The sequence below is a fragment of the Cygnus olor genome, chromosome 5 (genome assembly GCF_009769625.2).
Source record: "Cygnus olor isolate bCygOlo1 chromosome 5, bCygOlo1.pri.v2, whole genome shotgun sequence".
NCBI classification, from domain to species: domain Eukaryota; kingdom Metazoa; phylum Chordata; class Aves; order Anseriformes; family Anatidae; genus Cygnus; species Cygnus olor.
Window position 1 is genome coordinate 61,498,676 of NC_049173.1, and position 13,425 is coordinate 61,512,100.

Sequence of the window (13,425 nt, forward strand, 5' to 3'; positions counted from 1 at the left end):
AAGCAGAAACATCTGCTTTTCTATATTTTTTAATTTATTTTTGAAAAGCAGACAGGCTTATTGATGGGCTATTCAGATGTCACATAGCAGTTTTATAATTTATAAATTGATTTTCATATATCTGTTACTATGTAAGTGTCTTCAGAGCTTAATTATGAGTCTGTGAGTAAGGATACTGTTTCTAAAATTAGAAATTAATGCTGATAAGTTGTTCCAGTACTCTTTTTCATATTGAAAGAAAAGTTGACTTTTTTTTTCTTTATAGAATACTTAACCTTGTAGCGGACTGATGACCTTTTTTTTGATAATAAAATAACCAGCTCAGTTTTCACAGTGAGAAAATGACAATACCTTGGCTTTTGACATATAATTTCCTCCTTTCAAGGAAAGAAAGAGTAACCAATTTATTCTCCTTTTTTGTTTGGGAGCAATAATTGTCCTAAGTGACAACGAGTAATTTTCTGAATTTTTAAGTTACAAATACTCTTGTTTGATACAGCTCACATTTGTGGGTTTTGTTTTGTTTTCCCCCCCTTGTAATTGTATCATTTACAGTTCTATTCATTGTTATAAAAAACTAGGAAAATGTAATAAAACATGCATTCCTTCATGACGGTGGAAAAACCTGCCTCTCCTACTGATTGTTTGAGCTGCAGCACTAAGACAAAGTTTAGAAATGTCTGCGTTTGTTTGCAAATTTAAATTATACTGATACTTGGAGCAGAACCTGGTTTTATATCAAGCTAAAAACTACTACTAGTGAAAAAAGAAACAAACAAAAACTCAGTTTTCAGTCGGGTATAGCTTGAGATATAGAAGAAAACTGTTTAAATCTTTGCTGAAATTACAAAGAATGTCTTCTCAGTTTACGCTTCTCTAGGCTTCTCTTGTGTTTTGATTCTTGGGGTGTTTTAAAATCACAGACTGTCCTTTGTTGCATTAGGATTTATTTTCAAGTGGGTAGTGGTTTGAAATGTATTAAACAAATATTAACCTGGGAGATGTGTTTTAAAAAAGACCTGGTGCTCTTTATGGAAATATTTGTTATACTTTTTCAAATACATTGAATGTGAGATAGCAGGACAAGCTACAAAAGAACCTTTGTTAAAAAAGTGAGTTCACTCTAATATTTATTAAGTGTGATTCATGAAGTTCATTTCTCAAGCCTTTTCTTAGGCAGAAGCAGATACTAAAAAAAGGAGGGCCCAATGTATATTTAGGCGTCTACATGTCTTACTATTAGTGTAGGCTGGGGAAGGAGATGAAGAAACTAGCAATAGTATCTACTTAAACCATGTTGCTTTGGTGTTTTAAAAATATCTTTCTAATTTCATGGAAGGATGTTTGCAAATGTTCAAGTGCACGTTAGGATTGTTAACCAGTTTAAGACATCAGTGATAAAGGGAAAAGAACCCTGGTGCATGAATGCATATGTATGTACACACACACATATATACACACACACATACATATATTTTTATGTATATGAACATATATATGCACATGTAGTTCCTATGTGACCTGTTCTGTAGGCAAGGTCTCAGTCACTGCTGCCTCTCTCTTCCTGCAGAACAGAACCCATGGTTGTGATCATGGTTAAACATTTCGGAACCAGTTGCAACCTTTCTCAGTTCTGAATATTATACCCATACGAGCTCTACTAAGTCTTTAATCTGAGTCTTCTCTGAAAATTAGCATGAGCCAGTAACCTGGAATTTTCACTGTAAGGTTGTTAGTAAAAAGTTGATAGAGAAATAAGGAGTTGTTGGTAAAACAACCTCTATGCTAGAAAACTGATAGAAAAAATCCACATCATACATTTCAGGTTTTGAAGTTCATTGGGCCAGTCTTGACTCTGCTTGAGGTGTTTGATAATTGACTGCAGGCTTGACGTTGCAGTTTCATGCTTTTAGAACCAACTCCTAGGGCAGTAGGAGGATTTTGTGTGATTCCTGTCACAAAGACCCAATCCAACGCTGGCGGCATCGGCTGTGGGTGCAGCGTGGCAGGAGCCCGGCCGTGCTGGCATTCCATCACTCACCAGCCATTACCTTTATCTAATCTGCTTCGATAGCTAGGGCATGGATGGACATTCTGTCTCACAACATAGCACAGCCAGAAATAGAAAACACAAGAAGATTAAGCCCAAAATAAAGATCGGACTTTTTCACATTTAAGTCCTGAATGAGGAGGAGAATGCGCCACGTCGCTTCTTGCATTTGGCCTGTCATTTACTCCAGTTGTTGTACGCTGTTTGGTACAATAGACACCTCCATTTTCAATGACTTTTTTAAGTAGCAGTGAGTTTTTTAAGCCAGGTAAGCAGTCAATCTCTGAAAATTTTATTTTGTAAAACTAAAAGAAGGAAATTTACTTAGCAAATACATGGATGCTTTTTGTATGATTCAATTAGAAGACTGTTTGCAAAATACATGCTTAGTAGGATATATGCTAAGCCCTGTAGCAGATAAAATGTACCCTGTTGACATTCTCAAACTTGTGTTCCTTACTTCACCTCCTAAAGTCCGGTTTAGGATTTTTTTAAATGCTTGACAGTGACAGGCCTGTAGAATAGTGTATGGGCTGTTCAAATCCCGTCAAGACCTACTTTGAAGCGTAGGAATTTGCATATTAAATTATTTTGTTTAGAAACTTTGCTTCTTTGTCCTTGACAAACTTTTCACATTGTTCATTTGTCCCAAGCAAAGTCCTGTGATTAGCTACAAGCTACTCACCTTAAGCTGTGCCTTTAGACTGTAAGATCTTGGCTGCACATTTACTTCCGCAGCTAACACAGTTATTTAATTAACTGCTCTATTTCTTCATATAGTAATTTTGTGCTGATGCAGATGTGAGGTATCACGAATCCTTTGTCTGGACTTTACTGTGAAAAATTGTGCACAACATTAATATATAACTGAAAATACTCCCTGTGACAGAGAATTTACTGTACTTCTCAGTGTTACAGTTGTAAACATTATCAGCAATTTATGAAAGTTAAAGTCATTGCAGTCTCTTCAGAAGCCTCACTGTCCTCAGTTAAGATTATTTTAATTGATCTTGTGTGTTAAAAATATGAGAGAATACTCAAAGTAAATTCATTATACAAATCTGACTTTGATATAAATCGAGAAAATTGGAAGGCGTACTTGTGTCTGCTGTAACAAAAGCAAGAAAACTTGCTTGAAAAAGCAAGAAAACAAGCAAAGCCGTTGTATGGAAGTATATGTCTGCATTTAGGTACATATCTAAATGCAAATAGAATCAATGAAGTATGCTCTGACACTTGTCTAAGAGACAGGAAGTACCACTGGAGTTAGAAGTGAAGAAAACAAAACTCCTTTAGATACTACCCATGGCATTTTTTCAGAGATCTACAGAGTCAGTGTGAGGACACTCAGAGCCAAGGAAGCCAGGCCAAAACATTATTTCCAGAAGATGCTACTGTGCCTCTTTTTTTTTTTTAAACATCTTTCCATTATTGATACTGAAGACATAATGATGCAAGTATCTGTTCATTGCTTAGACCTGATGGCACCAGGACAGACTTATTTCTTTGCCTGTGATCTCACTGGTTTTCTTAAAAAAAAAAAAATCTGATGTTTTGTTCCTTTGTGTTCTCACAACAATTTTTGGTTCCTTAGGCTCCCATATTACTTATAAAGCTTCACTGGGTCTGGGGAGTCATTTAAGAATTTGAAAGAGAGGAGGGAAGGTACCAGCATCTAGAAGTTCTGAAAAAGCTCAGTATTACTTGAGGGGGAAAGACAAGTTAGATTGTAGTGTGTTGTTGTGTTTATAGTAAAGGGACAGAGTATTGTTGTAATTTTTGTTCAAAAATGCTTCATAAATATCAAACTTTAGAAGAAGGTTGGGTTTCCGCTATTTTATAGCTTATTGGGAGCACTAAACGTGAAGGTTGCAATTATTATAAAATTGTTCCTTTCCCTCTGTTCAGTAAACTCTGCCTTTTTCTCTCGTAGGAGTTTTAAATTAATGGGAGAGAACATAACAGCTGTAGACTTTAGCTACTGCATACTTTTATTACTACAGTCTTTTGTTAAATATTTTCTTTGGATACGTGAATCTTTACACAATTTAAACTTGTTTAACTTTTTGTCCTTGTCTTGTTCTGTCAATACGGTCTTGGGGTTTACTCTCCATTTCTCCTTCTGTGCATTATGGGAGAGAGACTGCTTCTCTTCTCAATCTATCCACATTAAGGCATCTGAATGCATGAATAGGTACCAATATTATTTTTTTCCCTGTTGTGTATAGTGTATGTGTGCGCATGTGCAATGTTTTTGGCTTTTTTTTGTATGCTGTAGTCATCCTAATAGCTTTTGCTTTAAAAACAAACAAACAAAAAACCACTAGCTTCTGTGTCTGCTAGCAGTGACAGCTACAGGACATTAGCACAAAGTGGCTTTCTTGCATATTAGATATGCTGCTAATAAATAACTATAAGGTATATGAATTTTCCTTTAACTGGTTTCATACATTAGAAACTTAAGAATGTCAGGTTTGTTAATAATAAAAGACCATCTCCATTACCCCTTCTGAAGCTATGAATGTTTATAGCTGTGATAGCTTCAGTCTCTTGGGAATGGTGCAACATGCTTTGTGTTTTTATTCCGTTTTACCTGTAGCCTCTTAGGCAATGCTTGCAGCTGTGTTCATCATTCACCACTGAAAGAGAACGTGAAAGGCAAACTGATTATGTTGATCAGGACATACAGGTGAATTAAATCCGTTTATTGATGCAGTATGCAGTCTGCACAGTTAGTTATTTAATACAGCAAGTGAATAACCAATGGAAGGTCCTACTACATTATCCACAGTGGAGCATACGCAGTCTGCTTTTTGCAGAAGTTGATTCACTTCCATATTCTAGCATCTTCTTCTATAGACTCAACATGGTGTGTATGGGCACACTGTAGTCATAAGATCTGGTTTTAAAGTTACTGATTTCTTTTACATCTGGAGCTCCTTTTCTTGATCTGTTCTTGCAATGGACACTACTCATAAATCACAGTGAATTAAATTCTTCTAAACCATATTTGTTTTGAATATATCTGTAGTAGTTTCAAGAAGGTCAATTAAAAAAAAAAAAAAAAAAGAAGACAGACCCCCAACAGCAAGGAAAACCAAAACCCAAAAAACTCAACCAGTCGAACACAAAAACAAACCCTTTGATTCCTAAATATGCAACTGATCAGAGCTATTATTTCACATATGTAAATCCTGCTTTACTGTGTTAAGGTAGGTGATAGTGGGAAGGAAAACACCACCTCGTATTGGGTTGTCAGCCAGTGCTGTTAGGAAGCAGCGAAAAGCCTGTGCAGGAGTCTTGGAATTGTATCAGCCCTTCCTCTTCCTCCTCCTCTTTGTGGCTGGCTCGTGTGCGGCAGTCTCAGCCTTGCCTCTATGGGCACAGTGGCAGTCCAGGGGCTGACCACTACAAAAACTGTACTTCCAGAGTTTTCGAAAGAAATTTCCTTGCTTAAGACCTGCAGCAGAAAGGCCACATCGCACACATTTGTAAGAACAGGATGCAGTAGAATGGGAGAAAATTTTCTGCAAAAGTTAAAGCTGTAAGAACAAGCAAATATTTTGCTTATCAGAATTGTTGATATAATCTCTAAGATTACAATATCAGTGTAAACAGCTGAAAATACATCTTTTAGGGAAGGCTTCAACAAATTAAATAGCCTGGGTTTTGTCAAAACTATTGCTGTTTCCAAATCCACCTGTGATTGTAGAGCAGTTTTTATTTTGCAATAAGGAAAAGGAGAAGATTTCATCAAAATAAAAGGACCAGTCTTTTAGGGAAAACTCATGAAATATGTTTAACCTTCAAAAGATGTAGCATAATGAAAAAGCTGAGAGAACTTTTTCCTTTTAAAAATAAACCAAACGCCTGTCTCAGCAGTGTTTTATGCCACTGGCTTTCACATGTGACAGCAGTCTTAGTTTTACTGAAAGCAGTTTAAATTATTAATTTAGTTTTAATATTGTTACAAGAGCTTTCATGTTGAATATGCTCACTTCAGTTTTTTGAAAAGAAGTAAGGAAACAAGTCTTTTCCTACTAATTGTGTTAACAGTAGTGAAAAGCACCTGAAGTGCTAAGCAGCAGCTGAATCTGTAAAGTAAGATGGAGGAAATATTAGTCCTGAAGCAATTCACTGTAGGATTTAGTAATATCTATACTATCACTTATGCAAAGGTGGGTAAGATTTGATTAAATTCAACTGGCCTGGAAGTATAAAGACGTTTCATTTTGAATATTGTTTTGAGCATGACATTAATATTTAGTGATTTATTATGTTTATAGAGGAATTTTTGAATACCTCTAGTTTTCAGTGGAATTTCATGGGGTATTTTGGTATGAGGAGGTAGTTGCCAGTATTTTAGACACTTTGATAATTCCATCAGTATTACTAACTCTCAGTAAGACTTGTGATTTTGCAGCTAATATATAGAGGCTCAAGTGCACGCTTTAACTGAAAGATCTTAACATGCATTATAGTCAGTTCTTAAGTAAGCATTTTAATTGCTTGAATTGTAAGGTTTTTGTCTGTGTTTTGTCTGACTAAATTGCTTTATGAAACGAGCTGGGAAAATTCGCTCACTTACGCATGTCTCAGTGAGAATTACTTTAATTTGTTTTGTATGGTATTTATGGTAAATGAAACATATCAGCCAAGAGAAGATGAAAAGCTGAAAATTCCTACTCTGAAAAACAGAAGTGCTGCATCTGTAGCTTAGAAGTGAGAGAAAGAGGTAGAAGAATTTCGGTAAAAATTAGAGTGCTGTTGAAGTTGGCTGCACAACTGCCAGATGTGGTAGGATAATAATTTTACCCTAAATTCAAGAAACAGTCAAAGAATCTTGAAAATTTTATTCATTTATTTATTTTTAAGATATCAGGAAAAGTTGCAATAAACTTTCTGGGAAGAAAATGAAAGTGATGTCTGATTACTATTTCTTTTATTTCTGTTTTTTATTTTGGTGACAGGCTGTTCATACAGGAATGCGGGCATATATTTATAATAAGAATTCTGTTATTGGCTCTCAGGCAGAGCATTCAGGGATGCGGACATACTACTTCAGTGCAGATACCCAGGAGGATATGAATGGCTGGATCCGGGCTATGAACCAAGCTGCTCTTATGCAAACACGCTCTTCACTGAAGAGGCAAGTTCAATACACCAATTCCTAGCTTAAAAACAAACAAATACTGCTAAAAATCAGAATGATGATGATTTCTGAAAGCGATATTGGTAAACATGTGCTATGAAACTTATTCCAGTTTTAAAGAAATAGTTCTGTTTAATTTACTTTCTGCAATGGTTTCTTCCTGTTGCAAATCAGTTAGCTAACAATTAATAAAGGCTGGCGTTCAGTATTTGTTTTCACATACAAACTATATGCCCACATTGAATGACACGGATTTATTTATATATATATGTGTATATTTAGGGAAATTCAGTTAAAGGGTTACAAATTTTGTGAGCAAATTCATGCACCTGCAACAGCCAAATGGCAGCCTTAAGGTAAGTAAATATAAGGGAAATGACAAAAGAGTAAAGAGTTGTTTCAAACGAGTGTTTAGAACAAGGATCAAATGCTGTTATGCAGGAGAAGAATGTTAACGTTGGGTAAACTGCAAATGCATGGTTAAAGATATCAACTAATTTATACATGTATTAACTGCTTATTTTTGGCTTACTTTGGTGGCCTTTAGTACTTGTAGGAGTTTTACGTTTCCTTGGTGTAGAAAAAAGCACTGTTAAAAAAGGAGGATGTCCTTTTGGTCCATTGTTCTGAACCACTGCTTGAAGCAAACAAATTCAGCTGTGCCTTCGTGTGCTTCCAGTTATTCCTTTTTATTAAACTGGATGTAGCCTTCTCGACGGTTTGACTTTGGGAATGTGATTCTTTCCCTAAAACCCCTTGTGAAAGAAGTCTCTGTACTGTGAGGTAGCCCAGCTTTTAACCCTTGGGGCTCTGCGAATTAAAAGTCATGGTGCAATTTCTCAGAATGTCTTGCTGTAGTGCTTTCTTCTGGTAAATTTAATCTAATATAAGCAGAGATCCAGTATCTCTTCCAGACTTTTGCATTCTGTATGATTTTGTGCTAGGGTTTTCTGGATTTAATTTTAACTTCAAATAATATGTAATCTGTTACTTGTTCTTCTTTATCTTCCTTATAAGGATAGGAGTAATTGAAAAAAAAAAGTCAAGGAAGCCTGGCAAGTTAGATGTGTTGATATAGTGTCCTTGGTCCTAGTAGACTATTCACTTTGAGACACTAAATAGACTGAAGATAAAATAGTTGTTTTGTGGTGCTTGCTTGTAATCCACCTCCTATAAAGCTTGAAAGAAACTGAACTTAGTTTCAGAGAAAATGAGGCACTACCCATAGATCAATGATACTATTAAATTGTTAGAGAAAAGTCTTGTGCGGAAGCTTATGACTATAAGTAGATGAACAAAATTGCAAATGAAGTGTGTTATGTGTCAAAAGCAACATAAAGCTCTTAGGACTGTGATAAGTTTGATATCAAGAATTCTGATATGGAATTTTTCAAATATTTAGATGGTAAGGCAAATTAGTAAACTAGTGTGTATGGCATGTGTTAGGAGCAATGTAGGTTTAACTTTTTTCATTTTGTTTTTAGGAATAGCAAAATTACAAAGTTCGAGATTCCCTAGACAGTGATTGTATTGACTCAAGTGTAGATGTTGTTCTGTTTTCTTGGCCAGAAATAACTAGTCCTTAGGACATCTATGAAGATATGAAATACTTTTTTGACTTTGAAATGTGCACTTGGCAGTTCATTTTCTGTTTTTTGGCTTCCAGTGCTTCCAAGGATTGAAAGATGACTTTTTTTTTTTTTACGGTTATATGTATACAATATTATGAAAGTTTAACACTTTTCATACAGTCCTAATATTTTCAGTCATTTTTACAGATGCATATAAATGATTCGTGCTTACTTGATAGCACTGTAAAGGTAACTTTTGTCTGACTGGGATAACAGCTTGAGTTTTGGTGAGCATATCTAAACATACTTCAGTTGGATTCATCACAGCCTGGAGAAGGTGCTTTTGTAGCTATCTTTTCTAAAATATTAATAAGACCACATCAACTTCCGACAATTAAGCAGTGTTCATTACCAACACTTTTTTTTTTTTTTTCAGGGAAAATGAAAAACTGGATCAGCAGGCTGTTCCCCAAGTCAATCATGTGGATGCCTGTAAAGTGTGTGTGAAGTCAGAGAGTACAGATACAAAAGAAAGTTATCAAAAATCTGCTGAAATGCTTGGTTATGATAAGCGTGAAGAAACAAGAAGAGAAAAAGAGGAGGAGGAGCGTTATATCCTCAGAAAAGAAGCTCCGGACTCTAAGAAGGGAAAGGCTAAGCATGCGTTAACAGAAGTTGATTCATTATTTCCAGATTTAACAAATGCACCACGGTCTCAAGCAGCTCAGCCTCTGCCTGTTGAGAAGAATGGAACGCTTCCTAGTTCATTAAGTATGAGTGCTGGCCTAGTGGAGCAGAATGGTACCAGCTCATATAAAAGAGGGTTTGTTCCCAGAACAAATCCAGATAAACAGATTCAAAGAAAAAGTAATATGGCTCAAGTGGAGCACTGGGTAAAAGTCCAAAAAGGAGATACAAAAAGGTTAGTAATAGGCCCGTCTTTAAATAGACTGCCAAACAGAATGTTCCTAAATTAAAGGAATATGCATTTGGAATATGCTCTGTGCAAATTAGAACAATATTTTACGGAGACAATATATTACAAAACTTGCTTTCTCCTTCCCCAGTACAGAATGGTATTTTTCAGGTGTTTATCTCATGAGAAAGTCAATATGGGATTGGCTAATCAAATTCCTTTAGTGTTGTCACTACAGTGCCAATAGAAAAGGTGAGATTAAAGTGCTACTTTTTAAAAAAATGTTTTTAATCACTGTAGATGCTTAAAACCTTTTAAAATTTGCTAACACAAGGGAGACAGAAAGTGAAGTGGAGCCCTCAGTTACCTCTTATTCAAAAACAACTAGACAATGTAAACATAATCATTTCTCCTAAAAGTAAAAAAATAAAGAATGCTGTTTTTTTTCTTCTGCTCCTCTTCCCAACATCCATTCACTTCTATACATAACATGACTGCGTTCGAAGTCACAATGTGTGCATCGCATATTGAAAGGTCTCTGGATATTCATTTAATTAATTAAGAGGTCCTAGGATGTTCCCATGGTCTCCAGGATTCTCTTTTCCCTTTTCAGTCCCTGAAAATTACATAAATCTTACCAGGAGCTGGAATGCATGCTGGGATGCTTTTGTAATTTGAAAATCTCATAATTGCCTTAGTTTCAAAATGTGCAACCAGATTATGAACCAGTTTGAGAGAATGAAGTGATGGGTATGTGCGTCTGGTGTCGCCTTGGGTCAAGTGGCAGGAAAGGCAGCTGCGCTCTCTGCTGAGTGTGAGGGTTTTTCAGATGTGGGTAACTGTCTGAGTTAGTACCTTACATATTTGCTAAAATCTAATTGTAACGTAGAACAATGGTAGACATTAACATATGGTTTTTAGGAGGAAAAAAACATTTTGGAGTTGTTGTTTTTTTTAATGGTTATTGATATAACATTTGTCACCGTGGATACAGTGAGAAATTTAAGGCTTGCTAATTCTGTTTGGAAGCCCCTTCTACTTTCTTACCTTTGGAATTACTCTTAATGAAGCTCTAATACTTTTCAGTATTTAATATTCTAGAATACTAGAGACAGTTTACATTTGTATTTTTTCCTTGGATATCAGTCCGTGCTTCCTGTAAGAATATAACTTTAATGAAAAAAAATATTTAGCACGTTAGTTCTTTACATGCATGGAAGTATCAGTCTAAAATAATATTGAAAACTATCTAACTGAATACCTGGAGCTTAAGAAAACCTTTGTTGAGTTTATTCACATCACAAATAGAGGCAGTGACCAGGCTTGACTGAACCCTAAAGAAGTGCTGTTTTCTTCCTAATTACTCTTGCCAGTAAATGGGCTTCAGACATGTATCAGGCGTAGTGTTAAGATAGTTCTGTTGCAGGTGGCGACCTTTGCTCCAGGTAGAAGCAGCTCCCTCAGCTGCCAAGTATGCAGCGAAACTTCTCAAGGGTTAACTGCAGTGCTGTAACCAAAATCTAACTTCATGTGTATTTTAGTTATTTTCTTCTTACCTTAAGAACTTTCTTTATGTTCTGTTCTAGCTCAGGTGACCTTGTTTTTCTTGTCTTCCCCTGACAAATGCTGTTGCATTCTTTGAATTTGGAATGAATTGCATGCTACCTTTCCAAAGATAAATGGCTCAGTCTTTTAAATGGCACCTTCTCACAACCTGCTGAGGCTGTTGTAGTGCACTTAACTGGTAGATAAAAGTGATATGATAGTTGTCAGCTGTGCTATTGATTTCAGGATATAGACATTTAAAATAGAGATGATCATTTGATTGGCTTTCCCTTTTGATTTTGGTTAGTATGAGTGGAGCACTCAATTTCTTGTTGCTCCATGGTTATTCCACCTGAAATGTTACAAATAAAGAACCTCTTAGGATGTAGAAGCCTATAAACTTTGGAACACAGTATGAGTACGGTTTTTCTCCTGGCTCAGGTGTATAAAGATGCGGTGCTTGCCAGCAAGTTGATTATGACAAGAAAGAGCTCTTTCAGTTAGATGCCTCACACAAATATAGTGGTAGTTTGTATAATTATTTGCAGACATTACACCCTTTTTATAGGTATTTAGATCTTTCAAATAAGTATTTTACTTTCTCTTTTTGTAAAGCACTCAGCACTGTTTGCTAACTAGTAAATGTTAGCTGTCAGTCACTTGGGAGATTCATCTCTCCTAAACAACTAACTGTTAGATGCACTGCAGTCCAGGGGAGTCATTTAAACCCTCTCTGCTCTCAGCAGAGGGGACTAGCTACTTCAGTAAGGTTCATCTCAGCCTTTGAGAGAAATCTAGAGGTTGGAAGGCAGCTTGAAAGGAATTTTAAGTATTTAAAGGTTGGGACCATCAGCCAGCAGCTGCCCAGAAGTTATTTGTCTTTGAGCTGATTTCAGTGCCTGGATAGACACAGTGAATGCACAGTTTATTCACACTAACAAAAAAACCAGTCTGATAAAAGTAAGCCTAATATTTTCCCAACTAAATAGTGTCACGTTGAGGAATTTCCTTTCTTGCAAATAAAGTGTTAAACATACTTATTTTCCTACCATGCAGAAATCTTCCTGAGTTGGATAGGAAGAGACTTTACTTGTCTTTGTTAGCTTCTGTGTGTTGCCATGAATGGACATCATGTTTCCAATAATCATATTTGTTTTCTTTTGAACAATTAACTGCTCTCTCTACAATACCTTCTGTCCAGTTGCTTACCATTGCAGATCCTGAATGACTTTTGTGGTGAATAATCATATGGCATACGCTGTTTTTTTTCACTCTTCACTGTCTGCTTTCCTTTTTATATTCATTATACCTCATCATTTAAGAGAGGGAGAGTCTCAAGAACATCTAATTCTGTTCATTTTACTCTTGATTTCTGAGAAAAGTGTCCACAGTTCATTAGGGACTAATTTGAGTCATTTGGGGTGCTGTTCCTTTCCTGTTCTAGATATTGGTATGTTGTCATAGTGGTTGTTTTTACATAACACAAATTACTTCTAAGGGTCTGAAACCTTGTGTGGTAGGAGGTGCCACTTGATTCAAGCCTGTCGTCTTAGCTGGAGGTTTCTCCCTGCTTCATACACGGAGGAATTACAACCTGCTTGTACCTAGGCAATTGCATCAAAGTTTCATGGCTTTCCCTGTGTGATGCAATTTTTATGTTCATGTAAGCAAAAAAAAAAAATGTGTAAGATACTCATTCTGCAATGGGTGAGATTTCTTCCTTTCTTGAAGGTAATTGTTTGCAATGAGCATGTATTTGTTCTTCGCAAACTGCACCACCTGGTGGTGAACGAGCTTTCAGAAAAAATGCATATTAATTTACGGATTGCTCTTTAAATCTAACAATGATGCCTTTCTTCGTGTTCTTCACACTTTTTTTGGTCTAAGTACTGATAATCAGCAGTCCCTTAAGATTATTTCTAGTAGGCCATTCTAGGGCAGACACTAAATTAATAGCCTCTATTTATGGTATTATTATCAGTCCATGTATACAATGTAATATTTTTGTGCAGGGTATGTTTCATCAATATTACTTTGTTAATGTTGCTGTAAATTCTTTTTAAAGGACTCCCGTGTGTTGTTTCCTGTAGCTAATGTTATTAGAATATTTTATTTTATTTTATTTTATTTTATTTTATTTTATTTTATTTTATTTTATTTTAATCACCCACTCTTACTCATCAATATATGC

General features: G+C 35.8%; 1 protein-coding gene across 18 annotated transcripts in view; it reads left to right on the top strand.

Moving 5' to 3' along the window:
* PLEKHA7 (pleckstrin homology domain containing A7) overlaps nt 1-13,425 on the top strand; it is a 151,608-nt gene that overhangs the window by 103,817 nt on the left and 34,366 nt on the right. For 14 of the 18 annotated variants that reach the window (XM_040558537.1, XM_040558529.1, XM_040558532.1 and 11 more), the window contains 2 exons: nt 7,021-7,199; nt 9,210-9,695. In XM_040558537.1, coding sequence (XP_040414471.1) covers nt 7,021-7,199; nt 9,210-9,695 — 665 coding nt within the window. Of the gene's footprint in view, nt 1-798; nt 4,245-7,020; nt 7,200-9,209; nt 9,696-13,425 lie in introns of those variants that run through there. The other 4 variants (XM_040558530.1, XM_040558547.1, XM_040558544.1 and 1 more) reach the window with 2 other exon arrangements.